Genomic DNA, 20,822 nt, shown 5'->3' with positions numbered 1-20,822 from the left:
GGCCCTGAAACATGTTAAATGAAGTTAAACAAGTCCATTATGGTCAGGAACTTCTTAGTAGTATTGTGTGTGTGTGTGTATATATATATATATATATATATATATATATATATATATATATATATATATATATATATATATATATATGTATATATGTATTTGGTCATTATCCAACTTTTTCTCTGTGTCCTGTCAGAATGTGATGCCTCTATCAGCTGGTCTGTTTAAGAGTGAGAAGAAGAACCCAGTTTCCCAGTGTCCTCCACGGCTACACGTACAGTTTCTTACTCCTGTTTCATGGAGTCGCGTTTCCAACCACTTCCTTAAGGTAACAGTGTCTTACTGTAGTTCTGTGTTACTATTACAGGCCAGGGACACAAACCTGCCACCTGCAAACTCATGCAGAGTGTGTACAGTATGTGCCCTTCATAAGCATCTCACATAATAAAACACTACTTTTAAATTAAATCTCATACCACTGGCATAACTGTTTATTTTCCCTTAAATGGTGCCACATTTGTAAGGAAAACACATGTGTGGTTTGCGCTGCAGAGTTTAGTATTTTGTGGATTGTATCCATGAAAAATTTGTCAAATCTTCTCTGATAGAAGGAGCTTAATAGTCTAAGCCAGCTTTTCAAGTAATGGCTCATTTTATAGTTCATTTCTATGTCATCTGTCATAGAGACTCAAATGGCACTAAATACAATATTGTGTTAAAAAAAAAAAATGCCCTGTTGCTGATTTCTTATTTATTTTCCTTCTTTTTTTAAAACATATTTGTCACATGGTTAAGTTCAAACAAATTTTAATATTAGACAAACATAACCCAGGTAAATCCAAAATATTTGCAGTAATAACTGGTTGTGCCTTCCTTGGCCGGACATTATCCTTCAGAATTCTCTAGTAGATAGTAGAATTCATGGTTCCACGTCATCCAAGTCTACCTCTACCTTGATCATATTTGACTGTGTTAGCTTTACAGAAGATGTAACATTTACGCTTTGTTTTATTGGTCATGGGATGTTTTCTGTCAAATGTGAGACAAGCCTTTGTGTTCTTTTTGGTCAGCAGTGGTTTTTGAACTCTATTATGGAAGCCATTTTTGACAGTCTCTTAATTCAGATGTTGTTCTGGGTTCGTTTGTGATCTCCCAGATAAGTTGTCACTTCCCACTTGGAGTAATTTTGGTTGGCCAGCCACTCTTATTAAGGTTACCATGGTTCAGTGTTTTGTTCTTAGTTATCACTTTGGCCTAATGGCATGGTGCTCCATCAAGCTGGGAAAGACATTGTTCTTCACCAAACTGCTCTTGGATGGTTGGAAGAAGTTGCAGTTAGAGGATGTTTTAGTACCATTCTTTATTCAAGGCTGTGTTCTTTGGCAAAATTGTGAGTGAGCCCACTTGTTCATGAGGGATGAGAAGCAGCCCCACACATGAATGGTCTCAGGATGCTTTACTGTTGGCGTGAGACAGGACTGATGGTAGTGCTCACCTTTTCTTCTCCAGACAATCCTTTTATCCAGATGCTTCAAACAACTGGAAAGGGGATTCATCAGAGAAAATGACTTTACCCCAGTCCTTAGCAGCCCACTCGCTGTACGTCTTGCAGAATATCAGTCTGTCCCTTATGGGGTTTTTTTGGAGAGAAGTGGCTTAATTGCTGTCCTTCTTGACACCAGGCCATCCTCCAAAAGTTTCCGCTTCACTGTGTGTGCAGTTACACTCACACCTGCCTGCTGCCATTCCTGAGCAAGCTCTGCATTGGTGGCACCTCGATCCAGCAACTGAATCATGATGGTCCTGGCACTTGTTGGATTTTCTTGGGTGCCTTGAAGCCTTCTTCAGAACAATTGAACCTCTTTCCTTAAAGTTCTTGATGATCCGATAATCCGATGATCCGGTTGATTTAGGTGCGATCTTAGTAGCAACAACATACTTGCCTGTGGAGCCCTTTATATGCAACGCAATGATGGCTGCCTATGTTTCCATGCAGGTAACCATGATTAACATGAAGAACAAATTCAAGCATCACCCTCCTTTTTAACGCATCCAGTCTTCTATTCTAACTCATAACCAATATTTATGTCATTCTCAAACTTTTGGCCACGACTGTATATACCAAAATATTCAAAATAAATCAAATGTGAGGCCATTTTTCTGACAGCTAAAGCTTGGTATAACACAAGGGCGTAGATTTGGTTTTGGCATTGGTGGGGACGGATGATTCAACCACCGAACCCTGCGCTGTTTCTTTTTTTTTTTTTTCCTTTTTGTCTTTGCTTCTTCATTAAAAAAAAAGAAAAAAAAAGGGAGAAATATACTTGCCAACATATGCTATTCTACATGCTTTTAAACCATTTAAAATTACAATTCATAGTTTTATATGTGAATTATATAATGTTAAATTACTATTAAATAAATGACTGATTTTAGACTTTAGTTTACTTCAGCCATATTCCATATAAATCAGGTATCATACAAAAATAAAAAAAAGCTTCAAATAGAGTCATGACAATAAAAGAATATGACTTTAAGGACATTACTTCAGTTATAGTGCACCAACATCTCTTACACATTAGCACTAAGGGAACACTGAATGACCTGATGGTTTTTGTCCATAAAACTACTCAGCTAAGATTACCACAAAGTAAAAGATCTCTCAGCAAAATTATGCAACATTTTAGGCACTATTGCCCTGATCAAATCAGTGAGCTGGGACTTTTTATTCTAAACATGAACTACTGTTACAGCAACAGACATGGACTACTGGTGCCCCACACAACAACTCAATGTCCACTATGTGAAGGAGTCTATACTATACTGTCTATACTATACTGTCCTGGTGGACATGGCAACACTTTTTTCATGGTTACATACAGTTTTAGACTGATGTGGGCCAAAGCCTAGCACATACCTGCCAACCTTGAGACCTCAGAATTAGGGAGACATTCAAAGGGTTTTGTTTTTTTTTTTTTGTTGTTTTGTTTTTTTTACAGTGTTTACTTATCGGAAAAAAATAAGTTAAATGTCACCGGCCTGTTCCGGGGGTGTCCACATTCAGAGGCTGCGTCCAACTGAGGACCCGGCCTTTGCAGGCTAAGTGGGCCGGGTCCTCCGAAAGCCGGGTAGACCGGAAATGAGCGACCGTGAAATTCGGGGGTCTAGCCTTCATAATTACGTCACCTCTGCCGTCTGCTCCTTGCTGTCTAAATAAAATAAAATATAACCGGACGCTTGCGTAGATTCTCGACCATCTCACACTTCTGTTTAATCAGTTTTCTGTTTGACATTTATTCAGCTGTGTGAAAACCCCAGAGGAACCCTCCCGAGGGATTAATAAAGTTTTATTTAATCTAATCTAATAACTTTATTCTCAGCCAAACCGATTTACTCATGAACAAATAAAACACTGAAAAAGGCCAAACAATAACATGTTTAAGTTATTTGAAGTTTACACAGCTACATTCTCGCCCTGAAAACATGTTAAAAGTTTATTTCATGACCCAGAAAGAGTAATGAGAGTAATATTAATACTAAGTAGCTGCAGTAGCAGCTATTGTTGAAACTGGAATTGGCTGGGCCAATCTAGGATATGGTTTTTCAATTTTGTTGTGGAAAATCGGGAGAAATTGGGGAGAATGGTGGCTCCGGGAGCTTTTCGGGAGGGGCACTGAAATTCGGGATTCTCCTGGAAAAATCGGGAGGGTTGGCATGTATGGCCTGGTATTGCCTGTAACGTTATTATGACGGACACATTTTATGAGTGAACTTGACTTTAAGTGACTTACAGGTTTCTTTGAAAAATACTTTCTTATATGCACGTTCTTCCTCTTTGCTACCGTCCTGTCCTCCTCGCAGCGCAGGCTTGCCGCTGCTAAAACTAAACAGAGCTCCCTGAAAGGCACAGCCAATCACATTGGCCATATTTGTCACATGAGGTAGGACTCCAGTAGAGGACGTAATTTAACTCTTTCTGCACCGCTGGGTGACTGAGACGCTGACAGATCGATTTTTTCTTTCTATCGGGTTTGTATTTCTTTACTCGCAGAGATCAAATTATTGGTGGGGACAATTCAATAATCGCTGGATATTGGTGGGGACATGTCCCCTCCGTCCATGTCAAATCGACGCCCTTGGTATAACAACATGTATGTCAGGAATGCAAAGGCAGGACGATGGAGATGTTATTAAACTGAGGGAATCTCGTGTTCCCCTTCAGAGATGGAAAGGTGGAACAATGAACAGTTTGATTTTTTTTTTTGATTTGATTTGATTTTGTTGATTAGCATTCAAATATCTCAGTGAATACAGAATACAGAATAAAGATTACCACAAAGCAAAAAATCATGAGACAAGGCTAATCAAAAGGTATTGGCTGAAGCATTTGCTTATTACGCCAACCCTTTCCGCCAACAGTCAACAGCTTTCCCATTTCCAAGGCGGTGGGAAACTTGGGCAGAGCAATGAAACGGGCAGCTTTAGAAAAACAATCCACAATGGTCCGTATGGTGGTATTACCTGAGGATGGTGGTAGTCCAGTTATGAAATTCAGGGCAACGTGCGACCAGTGTCTCCTGGGGATAGCCAGGGGCCTGAGAAACCCAACTGGTGGAGAGTTGGACGCCTTATACTGCGCACAAGTAGGACAAGGAGAAACAAAATCCTGGATATCTTGAGCTTGACAGTCACCAGAACAAGCGCTACATGAATGTTATTGTGTGGTTCTTACCCACAGGAAAACTTAGCAGAGTGGGCCCACTGAATCCCTTGCTGCGCACTGTGGTGGGTATGTATAGTCGGTTAGGAGGGCCCGTTCCAGGGTCGGGTTTTTCCCACTCTGCGTTTCTCATTAGACCCTCGATCTCCCATCTGAGGGCCCCGATGATGCAGGCTGCAGGTAGGATCCAATCATGCTTTTCGGAGGCCTCGCCCCGGTGAGGAAAATTGAAGAAAGAGCGCATCTGGCTTCACATTATGAGAGTTGAGGTTTTTGCGGTCTGTGCAGATGACCAGTGGCTGCTCCGTCCCTTTTAGCCAGCGCCTCCATGAATGGCTGAGAGAGGTCTGGTTGCAGCAGGCGAATGCTTGCTGTGCCGCCGGAGACCACTGGAAAGGAACTCTGGGAGAGGTTAAACATGTCAAGGCAGAGCAATGCGACTGAAATTACGGATGAAACACCTGTAGAAATTTGCAAAGCCCAGAAACCTCTGCAGCTCCTTACGAGTCCAACTGGCTCCGGCCATTCTACCACTGCCTTAATTTTAGCTGGATCCACCTGCAGCCAGCCCTGTTCTACAATGAACCCCAGAAAAGAGACAGACTGAACTTGGAACTCACATTTTTCTCCCTTGACGAATAGATGGTCCTCCTGTAGCCATTGCAGCACCTGTCTCTAATGTTCAGCTATGGACAGGTATAAAAATCACAATGTCGTCAAGTTACAAAAAAACACAGTGGTTAAAGAAGTCTCTCAAGACATCATTCACCAAGGCCTGAAATACTGCAGGAGTGTTGGTGAGGCCGAAAGGCATGACCAGGTACTTGAAAGTGAGTATTGAAGGCTGTTTTCCACTCATCCCCTTCCTTGATCCTGACTAAATGATAGGCATTCCTTAAATCCAGTTTTGTGAAAATGGTGGCTACTTGAACCAGTTCAAAAGCAGAAGATAGCAATGGCTGGGGATACTTATCGTTATTTTTGTTCAGCCCCCGAAAATCAACGCATGGACGGAGGAACTTGTCCTTTTTCTCCACAGTGAAGAACCCCACCCCGAGCAAGGACTTGGAAGGACGGATTATTCACTGATGTAGTGTTCCATGGCCTCCCATTCCGGCTTAGTAAGACTGGACAGACTACTGGTGGGGAGTGGTGCCCTCGAGAGCAGATCAGTTCCACAGTCATATGGTCTCTGTGGAGGAAGTGAGAGTCCTTGCTAAACACTTCAGCTAGGTCATGGTAAACTGCAGGAGGCACTGTAGGGGTCGGGTGCAATGTGTGCTGGGCTGATGTCATGGGGTGGGTATCCTAGTATCCCCTTGGCCTGCGTCAACTCCCACCTCCGACAGAGTTCGACAGCATTCCGAGGGAGACTGGGGACACTGAGTCCAAATGGACCATGTTCAGCACCTATATTGCTAAAGCTGCTCCACTGAGTTGTAGCCACAAGGTGGTTGGTGCCTGTCGTGCACCAACCACTGAACAAGATGGTCGACCCCAGAGGCGAAAGGAACCATCAGGCTGAAGAAGGAGTCCTATTGGGCTTGGTTAGCCTGAGGGACTTCAGAAGCAGCCGATAGGTACTGACAGGCTAAGCAGAACGTGGCTGAAGCAAAAACTCTAGTGTAGGTCCTCTAAGGAAGGCGTGTCAGTGGGATTAAGGAGGTCCACGAACCATTCCTTCCACTGCCCGACAATTTCCTCAGTCGAAGTCAGCAGCACATTTGACCGTCTCCCTCGGGGTGTCCTGTGGGAGGTGCTTAGGCTGGTGCCCCACGACCTGGCCACAATTAAGAGGAAGAAAGTAGATGGAGGAATGGATTTCTGTGTGGAGTTTGCATGTTCTCCCCGAGTTTGTGTGGGTTCTCTCCAGGTACTCCAGCTTCCTTCCACAGACATTCAGTTAGTCGGGTTAGGTTAATTGGCCAGTCTAAATTGCCAATAGGTAAATGTGAGCATGAACGGTTTTCTGTCTCTATCTATCTCGCCCTATGGCAGCTGGGATAGGCTCCAGCCTTTCATGGATGGATGGATAAATAATTTTTCATATAAAGTTTTCTGTAGTACTGCAAAATAATCTCAAATTTAGTGTATGTTGTGTATGACTTTGGTCCAGGTCTCAGTATCCAGAGCAAATGATCGACATGGCTGGCTGGTGCAGTGTAACAAACCTCTGCAGTTCATGTCTCTGCACATACCTGAGGAGAACAGGTAAAGTCCACACAGCTAAACACACACACCTTTTCATCCTTCCTCCCTCACATTTCTCATGCAGTGTGTACCTTTCTGTTGCTCAGGTCGTTGGATATCCTAGAACTGTCAGAGCAGAAGGACTTATTAAAGTTTCACTACCATACCCTCAGACTGTACTCTGCCATCTGTGCTCTGGGAAACAACCGAGTAGCTCATGCCCTCTGCTCCCACGTGGATGAGGCACAGCTCCTTTACGCTATAGAGAATAAATATATGCCAGGTAATAGACACACAGCATATAAAGCATATTCTCATTCTCCATTTCTATATAGCAAACCGACTTTATAGAAAGTATTGTATTTTTATGAATCTATGTCTGTCTCTGAGTGTTAGCCTTATAAAATACTGGTCCAATTGTCAGAGTAAAACCACAACCCTTAATTGGACAGCTGGTTAAGAATATGAATAATGTATTTTTTTTTTAAATTTCATTTAATCTTTTGACCTTGGCAGCTTAGATAGTCCATAAAACAATAAACACAAGAAGAGTTATGTGCAATAGTATCAGGGGCCGTACAAGCCAAAATTCATTCTTTCACTCTCACACACATATATATATTTTCACTCTCATATACATACATTTTCATTTATGCATTCCTACATTTTGCTCTCATTTACATGCATTCAATATGCATTTAATCTCACAAATAATATATGTATGTAAGCAGAGAATGCATACATGTCAGAAGAAAATATATGTATGCAAGAGAATAATGTATGTGAATGAAAGAGTATAGTGGAAACGGAAGGAGTTTAATGGAAACGGAAGGCTGGGTGTCTGTACCGCTGTGATTGGCTGAGAAGCACGCGCGGGTCACTTTCAAGTGTCTGACAGCATTGAGGGGGGAGAAGAAACTCGAGTTCTTCAGCAAGCTATCGGGGTTTTAAGAAATATTTTATCATCTCCTGAAACGGTCATATCGTTGTCCTCGTCACTTGATCGAGATGGGACGGGCTCAACTTTTTTTTTTTACGTGCGCTCAGAATAGTGGCACAAAAATAACGCCATAGTTACCCACCAGCTGACCGGGTGATCACTCGGGTTAAACATAATATATAAAGCTCAACTGACAAAAATCACCGACTACACCACCAGGTATTATAGGAAAAACCATAAAGCCTTTGAACTAAAACAAACGCTGTTGTGACAGTGATGTACACTGTCTTGTTGGTGTATATGCATGATTTGTATCACCTTCTGTTTCCAAACCGATACCATGAGCAGCAGTTTTTACAGCTCTGGCTCCAGCAAACATCAGCTGATACTAGAAATTAATTTTAAATAAATTCTAACAGCTTATCAAGCTTGAACGTGCTGCTGTTGTTTAGCGCCACATCCGCTGGTTTCCTCTTTCTGGCGCAAAGTGGGAGATAAACAAACAAGAAAGACGATCAGCTGATCATTGATCAGTTTCATGATTGAAGTAGCAACAGGAGAGGGAGGGAGGGGGAGAGAATGAGGGGAGAAGAGGCAGCTGTGCAACGTGAAGACAGAATAACTCCAGCTTTGTCTTTTTTCATTCTAGCTGAAGTACGGGACTAATCGCGTTGTTTTTCCTCTCAATACGGATGTATTGTAATTGGTCCAGCCCAGAGTTGATCATGACCAATTGGCTAATCCACCACCTTTCATTGTTTATACCGTTACAAAAACAAACAAACATAAGAATGAAAAATCACCATCTGTTATATTGTGGTTTTGTGGCACAATATAACAGCGTACACAAAGAGTTGAGCGCGCACGGGCAGAAATGTTGAGAGCGTGAGCGCAAATACAAAAACTGAGCGTGTGTGTGTATGGATAATAGCAAACACTGAAATAAATTTTTTGCACGCGGCAATGAATTTTGTTCGCTCAAAATAAATTTCTCCTCAAAATGCAACACTTGCACCTGCAAACTTTTTTTTACGTGCGCTCAAATTTTTTTTACCCGCGCTCAGAATAGTGGGACAAAAATAACGCCGTAGGTAACAGGCATCTCCGAAAATGTTAGAGCACTTATGGAAATATGTGATGTCTTGATGAATCAAGCAGATATTTGAAGTTTACACAGCACCATTCTCGCATGAAAATATCTTAAAAGTTTATTTTGTGACCTATGGCGTTATTTTTGTGCCACAAAACCAGCCAATCACAGACTTGGATGCAAAAATATCTGATTGGCTGTTCTGGTCTCCAATCGGCTCGAAATGACGAAATGCAATATCCCAGAATCCATTTCGTCCAAAACTCAAACGAGGCAGTGGCACTGGCAGAGAAGCACAGAGTGGCGGAGTTTGAAATATTACTCTGTCTGGGTTACTATGGCGTTATTTTTTTGCCACTATTCTGAGCGCACGTAAAAAAAAAAGTTGAGCCCGTCCCATCTCGATCAAGTGACGAGGACAACGATGTGACCGTTTCAGGAGATGATAAAATATTTCTTAAAACCCCGATAGCTTGCTGAAGAACTCGAGTTTCTTCTCCCCCCTCAATGCTGTCAGACACTTGAAAGTGACCCGCGCGTGCTTCTCAGCCAATCACAGCGGTACAGACACCCAGCCTTCCGTTTCCATTAAACTCCTTGCGTTTCCACTATACTCTTTCATTCATATACATTATTCTCTTGCATACATATATTTTCTTCTGACATGTATGCATTCTCTGCTTACATACATATATTATTTGTGAGATTAAATGCATATTGAATGCATGTAAATGAGAGCAAAATGTAGGAATGCATAAATGAAAATGTATGTATGTGAGAGTGAAAATGTATATGTGTGTGAAAGAAGAATGTATGTGTGTGAGAGTGAAAGAATGAATTTTGGCTTGTACGGCCCCTCATACAATAGTACTGAACATGATCACATGTAGTCTGACCATAAAGAAGCATATAAATGTTACAGGATAGACATCAAGCTTGTTCTGTCTGTCCTAAACTCACAGGTCTTCTTCGTGCTGGCTACTATGACCTCCTCATCGACATCCACCTGAGCAGCTATGCTACAGCTCGCCTCATGATGAACAACGAGTACATTGTTCCCATGACGAATGACACAAAGAGCATCACTCTGTTTCCAAATGAAAAGAAGAAACATGGCCTGCCAGGCATTGGACTCAGCACCTCTTTGAGACCCAGAATGCACTTCACATCCCCAAATTTTGTATCCAGGCCCAGACCATCGTGCTCTAACAACGGCAACAGTGGATCAGGAGATTGTTTCCAGTACAGCCCTGAATTCCCCTTACATATACTGAAAGTGAAAACCATTGAGATGTTGACAGAGGCAGTACGGGAGGGAAGCATGCACGTACGGGACCCAGTAGGAGGAAGCACTGAGTTTCTATTTGTTCCACTCATCAAGCTGTTATATACTATGCTCATCATGGGCGTTTTCCAAAACGGAGATCTGAAGAATATCCTCCGACTGATTGAACCTTCTGTGTTCTGCGAACGACGCAATGAGCAGGATGCACGTTGCATGGAGTTGGAGGTCCTAAAGAAGGGTGAAGCCGAAGGAGGAGGAAAGGAGGGGGTGCTGAATGTCCCCAAAGAAGGACTATTAGAGATGAAGCTGCCAGAGCCTGTAAAACTCCAGGTGACACTCAGTAGAAGCTCCCAGTTTGGAAATGTATTTCTTATATAGAAATTCACTGTTGTTCACCATTTTTGTTAGCTAAGGTAAAGGTCATATTCTGTTCATATTTCAGTCAGGATCATTATAGTTATTCCAACTAGTAATTCATATTTGGTGGGATGCCTCTGTTCTGGGACCCCCCATGTGCATGCAAAGAAACCCAAAGACCCAGGAAGACCCACAGTGTAGATACAATTGTCATTACCTCACATACCACATGACCTAATCAAAGTGATTTTACAAACTGTGTAGAGGTCATGCCAGCTTAAATAGGAATCCCTACATGAATTAGTATGTATAAAAGGACATTAGCTATAAGCTGATGTGATCAGCACTGAGGTCAGCTTCTCTGGTGGGATCACAACTGAGCTCTCTCGCTGTGATAACAAAGCTGTAGAAAGACATGGCTTAAGACAAATCTTGAGACATTTTCTCACAGACATCCAGATCCCAGGATGGTGTGAGCAGTATACTGAAATAAAATCAGAATATTCAACAATCCAATGTAAGCACATGGTTCTGGTTCCTTGGAAAGACACAACACAAGTGCAAAGACAGAAGAAGAATTTCAGTTGTGCAAAAGTCTCAAAGTTAAATCAGACATGGAAGCAAAGGTAAATATAGTTGTACAGTTATGCATCATTGAAGGACTGGAAAAATTATAATAACTTAATACATCACATACCATAAAGGCCCTTTCACGTAGAATTATTAAATAATAGGCTTATCTTTTCCAAGTCCCTGTTAGTAAATGATTTAATAAATGATCAACATATTGATTTACTCCACTGTTACCTTCTTCAGTGTCCAGAGCAGCAACCTGAATGCTACTCCCACAGAGGTCGATTATCATGTTAATATTTTTACATCTTCACTTCGTACAACTCTGGATACTGTTGATCCTGTGAAAGAGAAAGCCTTAAATCAGAAGTACTTGATTCCCTGGTATAACTCTCAAATATGCACCTTAAAGCAGATAACACGTAAGCTAGAGAGGAAATGATGTCTCAGTAATTGAGAAGATCATCATTTAGCCTGGAGAAATAGTTTGCTCCTTCATATTCAATCCCTCTATAAAGCTGGAACATCTTTTTATTTATCACTGATTGAAGAAAATAAAAACCACCCTAGGTTTGTACTCAGCACAGCTAACAGATCATCTGCAGAGGAATGGCTTATTTGAAGCGTTTCAGTCAGATTTCAGAGCTCATCACAGCACAGAAACAGCTTTAGTGAAGGTTACACATGATCTTCTTATGGCCTCTGACAGTGGACTCATCTCTTTCCTTGTCCAATAGCATTCGATGCTATTGACCATAATATTTTATTACAGCGATTAGAGCATGCTGTAGGTATTCAAACCACTGCACTGCTATCATGATCTGTGTGTGCAGCTCGTGTCTTGAAGAGAGGACCCAAACGCAGACACGTGAAGCTGGGACCAATCTTAACAATAGTGATCTGTTATTTTCTTAACAGATCACTTCTCTGTCAGACTGCAGGCTTACTTGGGGTTTCTAGTGTATTTAAAATCTGAATGGGAGGCAGAGCCCTCAGCTATTAGGTCCCTCTTCCAGTTCCCTGTTTGGTTTTATATAGAGAGACAGACACTCTCTATACATTTAAAATTAGGCTTAAAACTTTCCCTTTTGGTAAAGCTTATAGTTAGGGGTGGACCGATTAACGCTAAACCACCACTTAGTTATGCTGCAAGAGTCCACCTATCCATGAGTTATCTTAGCTACTTTGGGCTACACTCTAGCTCTCGTAGGATGAGACATGGAGTACTTCCTAAATAGTTCACCACTTCATCGCAAGGCTGACACAAAGAGACAGAAAGCTATTTATGCTCATACTGACAGCCTTATCTAATTTAGATTTAGTTATCTGTAGAAGCATGTCTTTGGGCTGTGGTAGAACACAGAAACAGAAACAAGACATTTTCTGTACTGGGCTTTAAACAAGCTTTTTAATGACGTAATGACATCAATTCAGTTGTGCAGTATTTCTGCATTGGCATTTCCCCTAATATCGAAATCACTTTAGAAATTGAATTTCCTAATGGCCACTATGTGCATTTTTAAAAATTTCTTCTTTAAACCATGTAATTAGAAATGGGATCCCATGCTTTTACACACAATTAGTTATAGTTGTTATTTATGTATGTAAACTCACAGAAAAACCAGACACAACACCTTAAAATATTCACTGCAGAGAGATAGTCTGCAGGGAAGCAGATTCCCTGACAGAAAAATGTACTGCAGTTATGCATCATGTTATGGCTTTGAAGCAATTATGTATAGTTGCTTGTATCTAATGTGTGTGTGTGTGTGTGTGTGTGTGTGTAGATGTGTCATGTGCTACAGTACCTGTGTGACTGTCAGGTGCGCCATCGTATCGAGGCAGTGGTGGCCTTCTCTGATGACTTTGTGGCTTGCCTCCAAGAAAACCAACGATTTCGTTACAATGAGGTGATGCTGGCACTCAACATGTCTGCAGCCCTTACTGCCAAGAAGACCAAAGAGTTCAGATCTCCCCCACAGGAACAGGTGGGAACACCACAGAACAGTCAGATCTAGAGGAGCGCTTCAACTTGCTATTAATCTCATTGCACAGAAATTTTTTGTAATTCAAATGGTTGCCTAGCAAAGGACACTTGCTAGCTAAAGCTCAGTGAAGAGCAGTAAATAATGCTAAGTGGGCGACTTACATACACATTTTATTTTAATTTGGCTTTGTATAGAAATACAGTTTTTGCAAACAGTCAGCCAATTAGCCAAGGTTGAGGGTGAACCCATAGTGAAACCTAGCCCCACACTATCATGTGATATACTGAGGTCAGAAGACCCAGGATGTGAGTGGGTGTTAAGGCATCTGGGGAGGGAACTCAAAACTGGATAATAGATGGCAGACAGTTGGTGTCGTAAGCCCCGCCTCTGTTCAAAGATGGTCGCTCACAGTGGACATAGATGGCCTCTTTCACTCCTCTTTCAAACCATCTGTCTTCTCTGTCCAAAATGTGAACATTGGCATCCTCAAAAGAGTGACCTTTGACCTTTAGATGCAGATGAACAGCTGAGTCTTGTCCCGTGGAGGTGGCTCTTCTATGTTGTGCCATGTGTTTATGAAGTGGCTGTTTGGTCTCTCCAATGTAGAGGTCTGGGCATTCCTCGCTGCACTGTACAGCATACACCACATTGTTAAGTTTGTGTTTAGGAGTTTTGTCTTTGGAATGAACCAGTTTGTGTCTGAGTGTGTGGCTGGGTCTGAAGTACACTCTTGGCTCTTTTAAAGGGATAGTATTAGCTACTGGTACGGATATGTTGATGCCCCTTGGGTCAAAATCAAAATCCAAGAAGTAGAATCCTTCACTGCTCACATCAACTCAGTGGTTAAAAACATAGTTCATCAAGGAAGGCACAAAAGATAATGGTTTGCCATTCCTGGACTGTGCCGTGCACATTAAGGAGAATGGAAACCTCAACATTGAAGTTTACCGGAAGCCCAAACACACAGACCAGTACCTCCTCTTTAACTCCCACCACCCTCTGGAACACAGACTTAGAGTAATCAGGACCTTACGTCACCAGACAGAAAATGTTCCCTCTAAGCCTGAAGGGCTTAGATTTCTGTGCATCTTTGCTGATTTGAAATTTCATCAAATCAGCAAAGATGCACAGAAACGATCAGACACCAGCTAGGGAGAAACAGAATAACCAACAGAACAACTCTGCATCTCTTATTTAGCAAGTTTGTAAGAGAAACAGGAGAATTTTCTCCAAAAGTGACTTTACTTCAGACCCAGCCACACACACAAAAGCTGGTTTGTCCCAAGTACAAAACTTCCAAACACAGACTTAGCAACATAGTGTATGCTGTGCTGTGCAGCGAGGATAGGTGACACCTCTACATTGGAGAAACCAAACAGCCACTCCAAAAATGCATGGTATAACATAGAAGAGCCACCTCAACAGGACAAGACTGTGCTGTACATCTACACCAAAAAGATAAAGGTCAATCTTTCATGCATGCCAGCATTCACATCTTGAATTGAGAAAACAGATGGTTTATAGGAGGAGTAAAAGAGGACATCTAGGAGTAAAAGAGGACATCTAGGTCAGCTGTGCTTATGACACCAACTGTCACCGATCCCATACCATAACCTGAATCACTGATAACCTAAACAGTCATCTTGTAGAGCCACTTTTACCAGCAATAACCTAAAAGTACCATTTTCTCTCGCATCGTTGTGGAAGAATTTTGGTCCACTGATCTTTACATTGTTTCTTCTGTTCATTGAGGTCTCTAGGCTTTCATTTGTGCAAAGCACAGAAAGGTCCTGCCACAAACACAACATGTATGTAGTAAAGCTTTCAGCTTTCACGCCGTCTTGTAGCTTGTAACTAAACATGTGTATGTACTTTGGATCTATATTGAAAATCTAATGGTTGCTTTAAAGATTCTGTTACCAATCTGCAGATCAACATGCTGTTAAACTTTAAGGATGAGAAGCAGGAGTGTCCCTGTCCTGAATACATCCGAGAACAGCTGCTAGACTTCCATGAAGATCTGATGAGGCACTGTGGTCAGTTTCACAAAACACTGTTGCATCAACTACAGTTGCCAGAAAGAGATCAATAGCTGTAATATCAATAAAATAAATATAACAGTAATGTGTGTATAGTCAATATTCATTAATTGTAGACAATACCATACATGCATTGATCTGCCCATTTTGCTAGGTATAGAGTTGGATGAGGAGAGAGGCATAAGCTGTGACAGTGACTTCACCATACGAGGTCGACTCATGTCACTGGTGGAGAAAGTGGCTTATCTAAAGAAGAAGATGGCCAACCTGCCAAAGGAAAAAAAAGACAGGAAACCCAGTAAGGCCATTCTTAAATGAGCTGCCAGTAATTCTCAATGAATAGGAACATGTACAAAAAAAGTAAATAAGACCTTTGACTTCAGGACATTCAATCTCTGGCCTGCTCTCTCTTCCTCCTTCTCTGTCCTTCTCCTTAAGGTACCTTACAGCAGCTCATTTCTGATACGATGGTGCGCTGGGCTCAGGAGTCAGTTATAGAGGATCCAGAGCTGGTCAGAGCTATGTTCGTCCTACTTCACCGCCAGTATGATGGCATTGGTGGACAGGTTTGTGTGTGTTAGTAGAACAGAAAATCCATACCACTGGAATCCCCAAATAAATGTATGCAATATAGTCATGGTATATTTTTAACAATCTGATGTGAGAGTTGTTCGTTTAGGAAAATATGAGGAGCGGCTGTCCAGCCTGCTCCATATGTGACACACTTCCTCGGGTCCCAAGCAATAAATCTGGCAACTGATGCACATACGAACAAACAATCTGTTTTAGTGTGTATTATATTCAAACTAGAGATTACTTGAACAAAAAAAAGTCAAACCTCCATAAAAAAAACAAAATAGGTATTCCTGATGGATCAGTCCTTGGTGCTACTTTTCATAAATGATCTGCCTACAAGTTCACCAGAGGCCGACTGTCAGCTTTATTCAGATGATGTGGCCATAAATTCACCAGATAATTAAGTCTAGTACAACAAGTCCCACAAGTCAACAGATATGTGGGACTTTCTTCATTTATTTGCGCAGTGTCACTAATATTAGAAACATCCCATCTCAGTGTGATGCTCTATAAGAACTTCCTGAAGTGTCTTCAGTTGATCCAGAAAGGTGCAGCGAGAATACGAACTGGGACTTGAAAGAGAGCCCATATTTCTCCTATATTAGCTCATCTTCATTTGATCCCTGTTAAAAGAATTACATTTGAATTAAAATTTAATTTAAAATCCTTCTGTCCCACATCAGATTGCTCTCTCACACAAACACTACAGTTATTTGAAAAGAACAATGTAAGTTGTTGAATTCAGTGTATGAATTTATCTCTCCTTACTTCAGGTACAGATGTGAAATATCATGCTCAGTCTGCAAAGTAACAATGCTTCTGCTTGTATATTAAATGTATGTCACTCAGTTTAATAAGGTATAAGTATGTCTGTGCAGGTGCGGGCTCTTCCTAAAACCTACACTATAAACTCAGTATCAATCGAGGACACCATCAACCTGTTAGCGGCTCTCGGTCAGATCAGATCTCTGCTGAGTGTGCGCATGGGAAGAGAGGAGGAGAAACTGATGATCAGAGGCCTGGGGTGAGAGCACGCTTATCTGTCAGGCTCTTGCATGTCTGAATGATTTGTTTACCTTTGTTTTGTTTTGCTTTAACTCCCAACAAGAAGAGGAAAATTGTAAAACAAATATTTAGGTGAATGAAAGTTCAGACACAGAGAAATTACAATTTTGTGCATGTGTGTATATATTTGATTTTTAATCTATCTACAGAATGCCCTACAGGCACATAAAAACTCATTCAGAATTTGAAATCTAACAGCTGGACTTTTGTCTTCAAGTATTCTTTTACGTCTTGTGTAACTGCTCAGACTAACTTTAAAGAGTCTCATACTAAGGATGTGGCTTAGGTACACATAATCTGTACCTAAGCCACAGGTTACACAAAAAAAACTGCAAAATTTCACTTTACCTATGGGTTATATGCTTTGTTTCAATGGTTTGCAAGCCTGGTGGCCAAAGAACACCTGTATTCATGCACAAGTCTTTCTTTTGGTTGCATTTTCACAGACAATTTGCAGCATCTTGATCTAGAGCAGCTTTCCTGTCAGGATTAATACCACTCGACAAACATATTCTATGCCTCGTCTTCAGCACTTTATTATACACTTAAATACAAAGCAACAAATTGTCTTCCTTGTGAAGTGCCACTTTAGCTTGTTTGGTAAGGTAAAGTGGGACTTGGTAGCATTTACCACCTAATCCTGGCAGATGACTGTTGGCATCTATAGTCCAGCTGAAGCTACACAATACATGTGCACATGTGTCATATAGGTAACCTTCAAAATATTGTTTGCTGCTTTTCCTTTAGGTGATGGGTCCTCCTTCACTAGTGGCATATAGTGATTTGCTTCATACAAGGAAATGATCCCTTTTGCCCCTTATTAATCTCCTTGTAGTCATTTGGTGGATTTAATGTCACAAGCATGTAATTCTCATTATCTAGCAACTTTGAAAATGCACTCTGGTTTCATTTGAAAGAAATTTGTTAAGCTCAACATTGTTGGTGACCCAGATTAGGTTTGAGGTTAGGTTTTAAACTCAAATATGTTACTTTTAAAATGAAGTCTGGTCTTTTGAGGAACTACATATTTAGCACTTCTGCGCTGGCCTCTTTTTTCCATTTTAGACATTGTTGGTTGCACTCGACCCAAAACTGTTCTCACTCGGTTTGTATCCAAAAGCCTTATAATAAAAATGAGCACACATGAACCTCAGGCTTTTAAATGCCAAAACCTGAATATCACTGTTGTAATAACAAAACACTGTGGTCAAATATTAAGCAGTGAATATATGAAAGAGTTTGAGTTGTCAGTTAAATGTAATCCATCCTTCTTCCTCTCAGAGATATCATGAACAACAAAGTGTTTTACCAACATCCTAACCTGATGAGAGCGTTGGGAATGCACGAGACTGTTATGGAGGTCATGGTCAATGTGCTCAGTGGAGGAGACTCCAAGGTATGTAGCAGTAATAGTGCTGACATAGTCAAGAACAACCCAAATGAACACAGACAAGAGTCATGATAAAGAACGGTAGAGCAGTGGGGAAATGTTGCATTTGTCTTCTGCTATATTTCAAATAAATTATGCGTCACAAAATGTTTTTAAATGTATGTTTTTCCCCTGAAGTATTTTCAGATAAGTAAACATAAAGGGACATTATTGTCTAACAACCTGTGATGCATGTGTGTTTTCAGGAAATCACCTTTCCAAAAATGGTGGCCAACTGTTGTCGTTTTCTATGTTACTTCTGTCGAATCAGCCGTCAGAACCAGAAAGCCATGTTTGACCATCTGAGTTATCTGCTGGAGAACAGCAGTGTTGGCCTGGGTGAGTAATGATGACCTAACAAGCATTATCTCAGTTGAATATTTATTATGAAGAGAACAGGAGATGAAGGAATGTTGGAGACATTGTCAATGCATGGTGACCAACATTTGCCAATAAAGTGAACTAGCTCAGAATTGTTTTGTTGTTGATTAACGTTGGTAGTCGAGGACGGGTAGCAACTACAGAGTTGTGTAAAAGCTGGAAGAATGACGTTGCAATTTACCCACAAGACATAGAGCTCAAAAAGACAAACATGTGCTTGGTGTCGTTTTGGGGCTCTCTGTCAGGGTGAAAAAATTAACACTGAAAAACTGGTGGAGGACTTGAGCACAGATGAATGCATTTGTTATGAAAGTTGACAGTTTGTGTCAAGTATGGGAACAAAGCTTACTTGTTGTTCCTAGAGTATTTAAAAGTAGAATGGGAGGCAGAGCCTTCAGCTTTCAGGCCCCTCTTCTGTGTGAACAGCTCACAGATTAGATATCTTAATACAAGATATTTTTGCTTGAAATAAGTGAAAAAATCTGTCAATGGAACAAGTGAAAATTCTCCAGATCCAAGGTGCACTGTCTAAAAATAAGTTCCTGTATCTCACTGAAATGTTACTCTGTAACTGACTGTGTCTTATTTTAAGTGTGATGAGATATTTTGACTAGAAATTAGACACATAAACTAAGATTTTGAGTTTTTGCAGTGTATATTTATATAAAACTTGTCTACTCGCTCAAAGCACGTTAGAATACACATTTACACATTCGCACTAACACACATTCTGGGATTAAGTAAATGGTAAATGGACTGGTTCTGATAAAGTACTTTTCTACTCTGAGCACTGAAAGCGGTTTACACAACATGCCTCATTCACCCATTAGCACTGTCTGTGCTTTCTATCTAACATTCACGCTCTGATGGCTGGATCGTAAAACAACTGGGGATTAGTATCTTGCCCAAGGATATTTGGCATGAAGACTAGAGCAGACGGGGGTTGAACCACCAACCTCCTGATTAGTGGCTGACCTGCTCTACCCCCTTAGCTGCAGCCACTCAGTCTGCTACTGACTTTTGGATTGGCAGACTACCCTCTCTAGCTCTGGGATGTTTGTTGCTTTGGAGCAAATGACTATCTATTGTGAAAGTTTGTATAGTTGCATACACTTTACATATGTCTTTTCCTCTTCTCAGCATCTCCATCTATGCGAGGATCCACTCCCCTGGATGTGGCTGCAGCATCAGTCATGGATAATAATGAGCTTGCCCTTGCTTTAAGAGAGCCAGACCTGGAGAAGGTGAGGCTGAAAACGACTTAGACACACACAAAAAAGGAAAACTTTAAACTGTATTAGATATTCTGAGGTCACTTTAGCCTATAGAATAGAAGAGCCCGTTATTGTCACTGTACATGTAAAACAAAATTGTACCAACTGTGGTGGAATAAAATACAGTCTGGGGAAGAAGCTATGACTTAATTGACCTGAGGTGTCGACCAGGGGGCAGCAGGTCAAACGGGTGGTATTTAGGGTGCAAGGGGTCACCCGTGAAGGCCCTGGTTTTTCTGAGACAGGAGAATCTGGCGAGGGTGCAAGACGCCATCTTAGGAAGATTAAGGTCTGTTAAGTTCGTGTTGCCTCAGAGAAACTTACTAAAGTAGATGGCTCCATGAGCCTTGGCTCCATGTATAACCTTCTCCAGCATCTTCCTACACCTTTGAATATGCCACAAAAGCGTTCCGTGCGCGGGGCTGCATGGCGACAACGCGCTAGCTCGTTTAGCTTGTTAAGCTCGTATATACACATACATATTAACCTGGGCTAGTAACTCATCCCTGACCTGGAGTGGGCACTCTATTCTTTTCAGATTAAGAATCACTGGTAGGAGCCAAGAGGATGGGTAACCAGAACCACAGAAATTTTAAAACAATGCTCTGGTTGTATTAAAATATTGTGCACTGTATTACAACCAACAACAGTATCCAGTACTGTCCCTACACACTGCTCCCCGGGGGCTGGATTGGTGACTGCCCAACGCTTCACTGAGTGAATAGGTTAAATGCAGAGAGTATTCGACAGAACATCACTTCATATTCTATACTGTTCACTGGTTTCACCATACTTAAGCTATTGTGCAGAGGTCTGGGGCAATAACTATAAAACCACATTACATTCACTTTTTACTCTTCAAAAAAAAGCAATTCGAATCATCCACAATGCAGGTTATAGGGAACATACAAACTC

At 41.2% G+C, this 20,822-nt stretch overlaps 1 protein-coding gene across 1 annotated transcript in view; it reads left to right on the top strand.

Moving 5' to 3' along the window:
* Positions 1-20,822, top strand: part of ryr2a (ryanodine receptor 2a (cardiac)) — a 268,931-nt gene that overhangs the window by 137,960 nt on the left and 110,149 nt on the right. Inside the window, 12 exon segments of the mRNA XM_039616258.1 lie at positions 197-328; positions 6,837-6,931; positions 7,018-7,193; positions 9,903-10,555; positions 12,943-13,143; positions 15,074-15,179; positions 15,337-15,480; positions 15,621-15,748; positions 16,637-16,782; positions 18,105-18,219; positions 18,459-18,591; positions 19,774-19,877. Of these exon segments, the coding sequence (XP_039472192.1) occupies positions 197-328; positions 6,837-6,931; positions 7,018-7,193; positions 9,903-10,555; positions 12,943-13,143; positions 15,074-15,179; positions 15,337-15,480; positions 15,621-15,748; positions 16,637-16,782; positions 18,105-18,219; positions 18,459-18,591; positions 19,774-19,877 (2,133 nt within the window).

Source organism: Oreochromis aureus, linkage group 8 (genome assembly GCF_013358895.1).
Source record: "Oreochromis aureus strain Israel breed Guangdong linkage group 8, ZZ_aureus, whole genome shotgun sequence".
Lineage (NCBI taxonomy): Eukaryota > Metazoa > Chordata > Actinopteri > Cichliformes > Cichlidae > Oreochromis > Oreochromis aureus.
The sequence above is the reverse complement of the archived record's forward strand: the minus strand, read 5'-3'. Positions and strand labels throughout refer to the sequence as shown.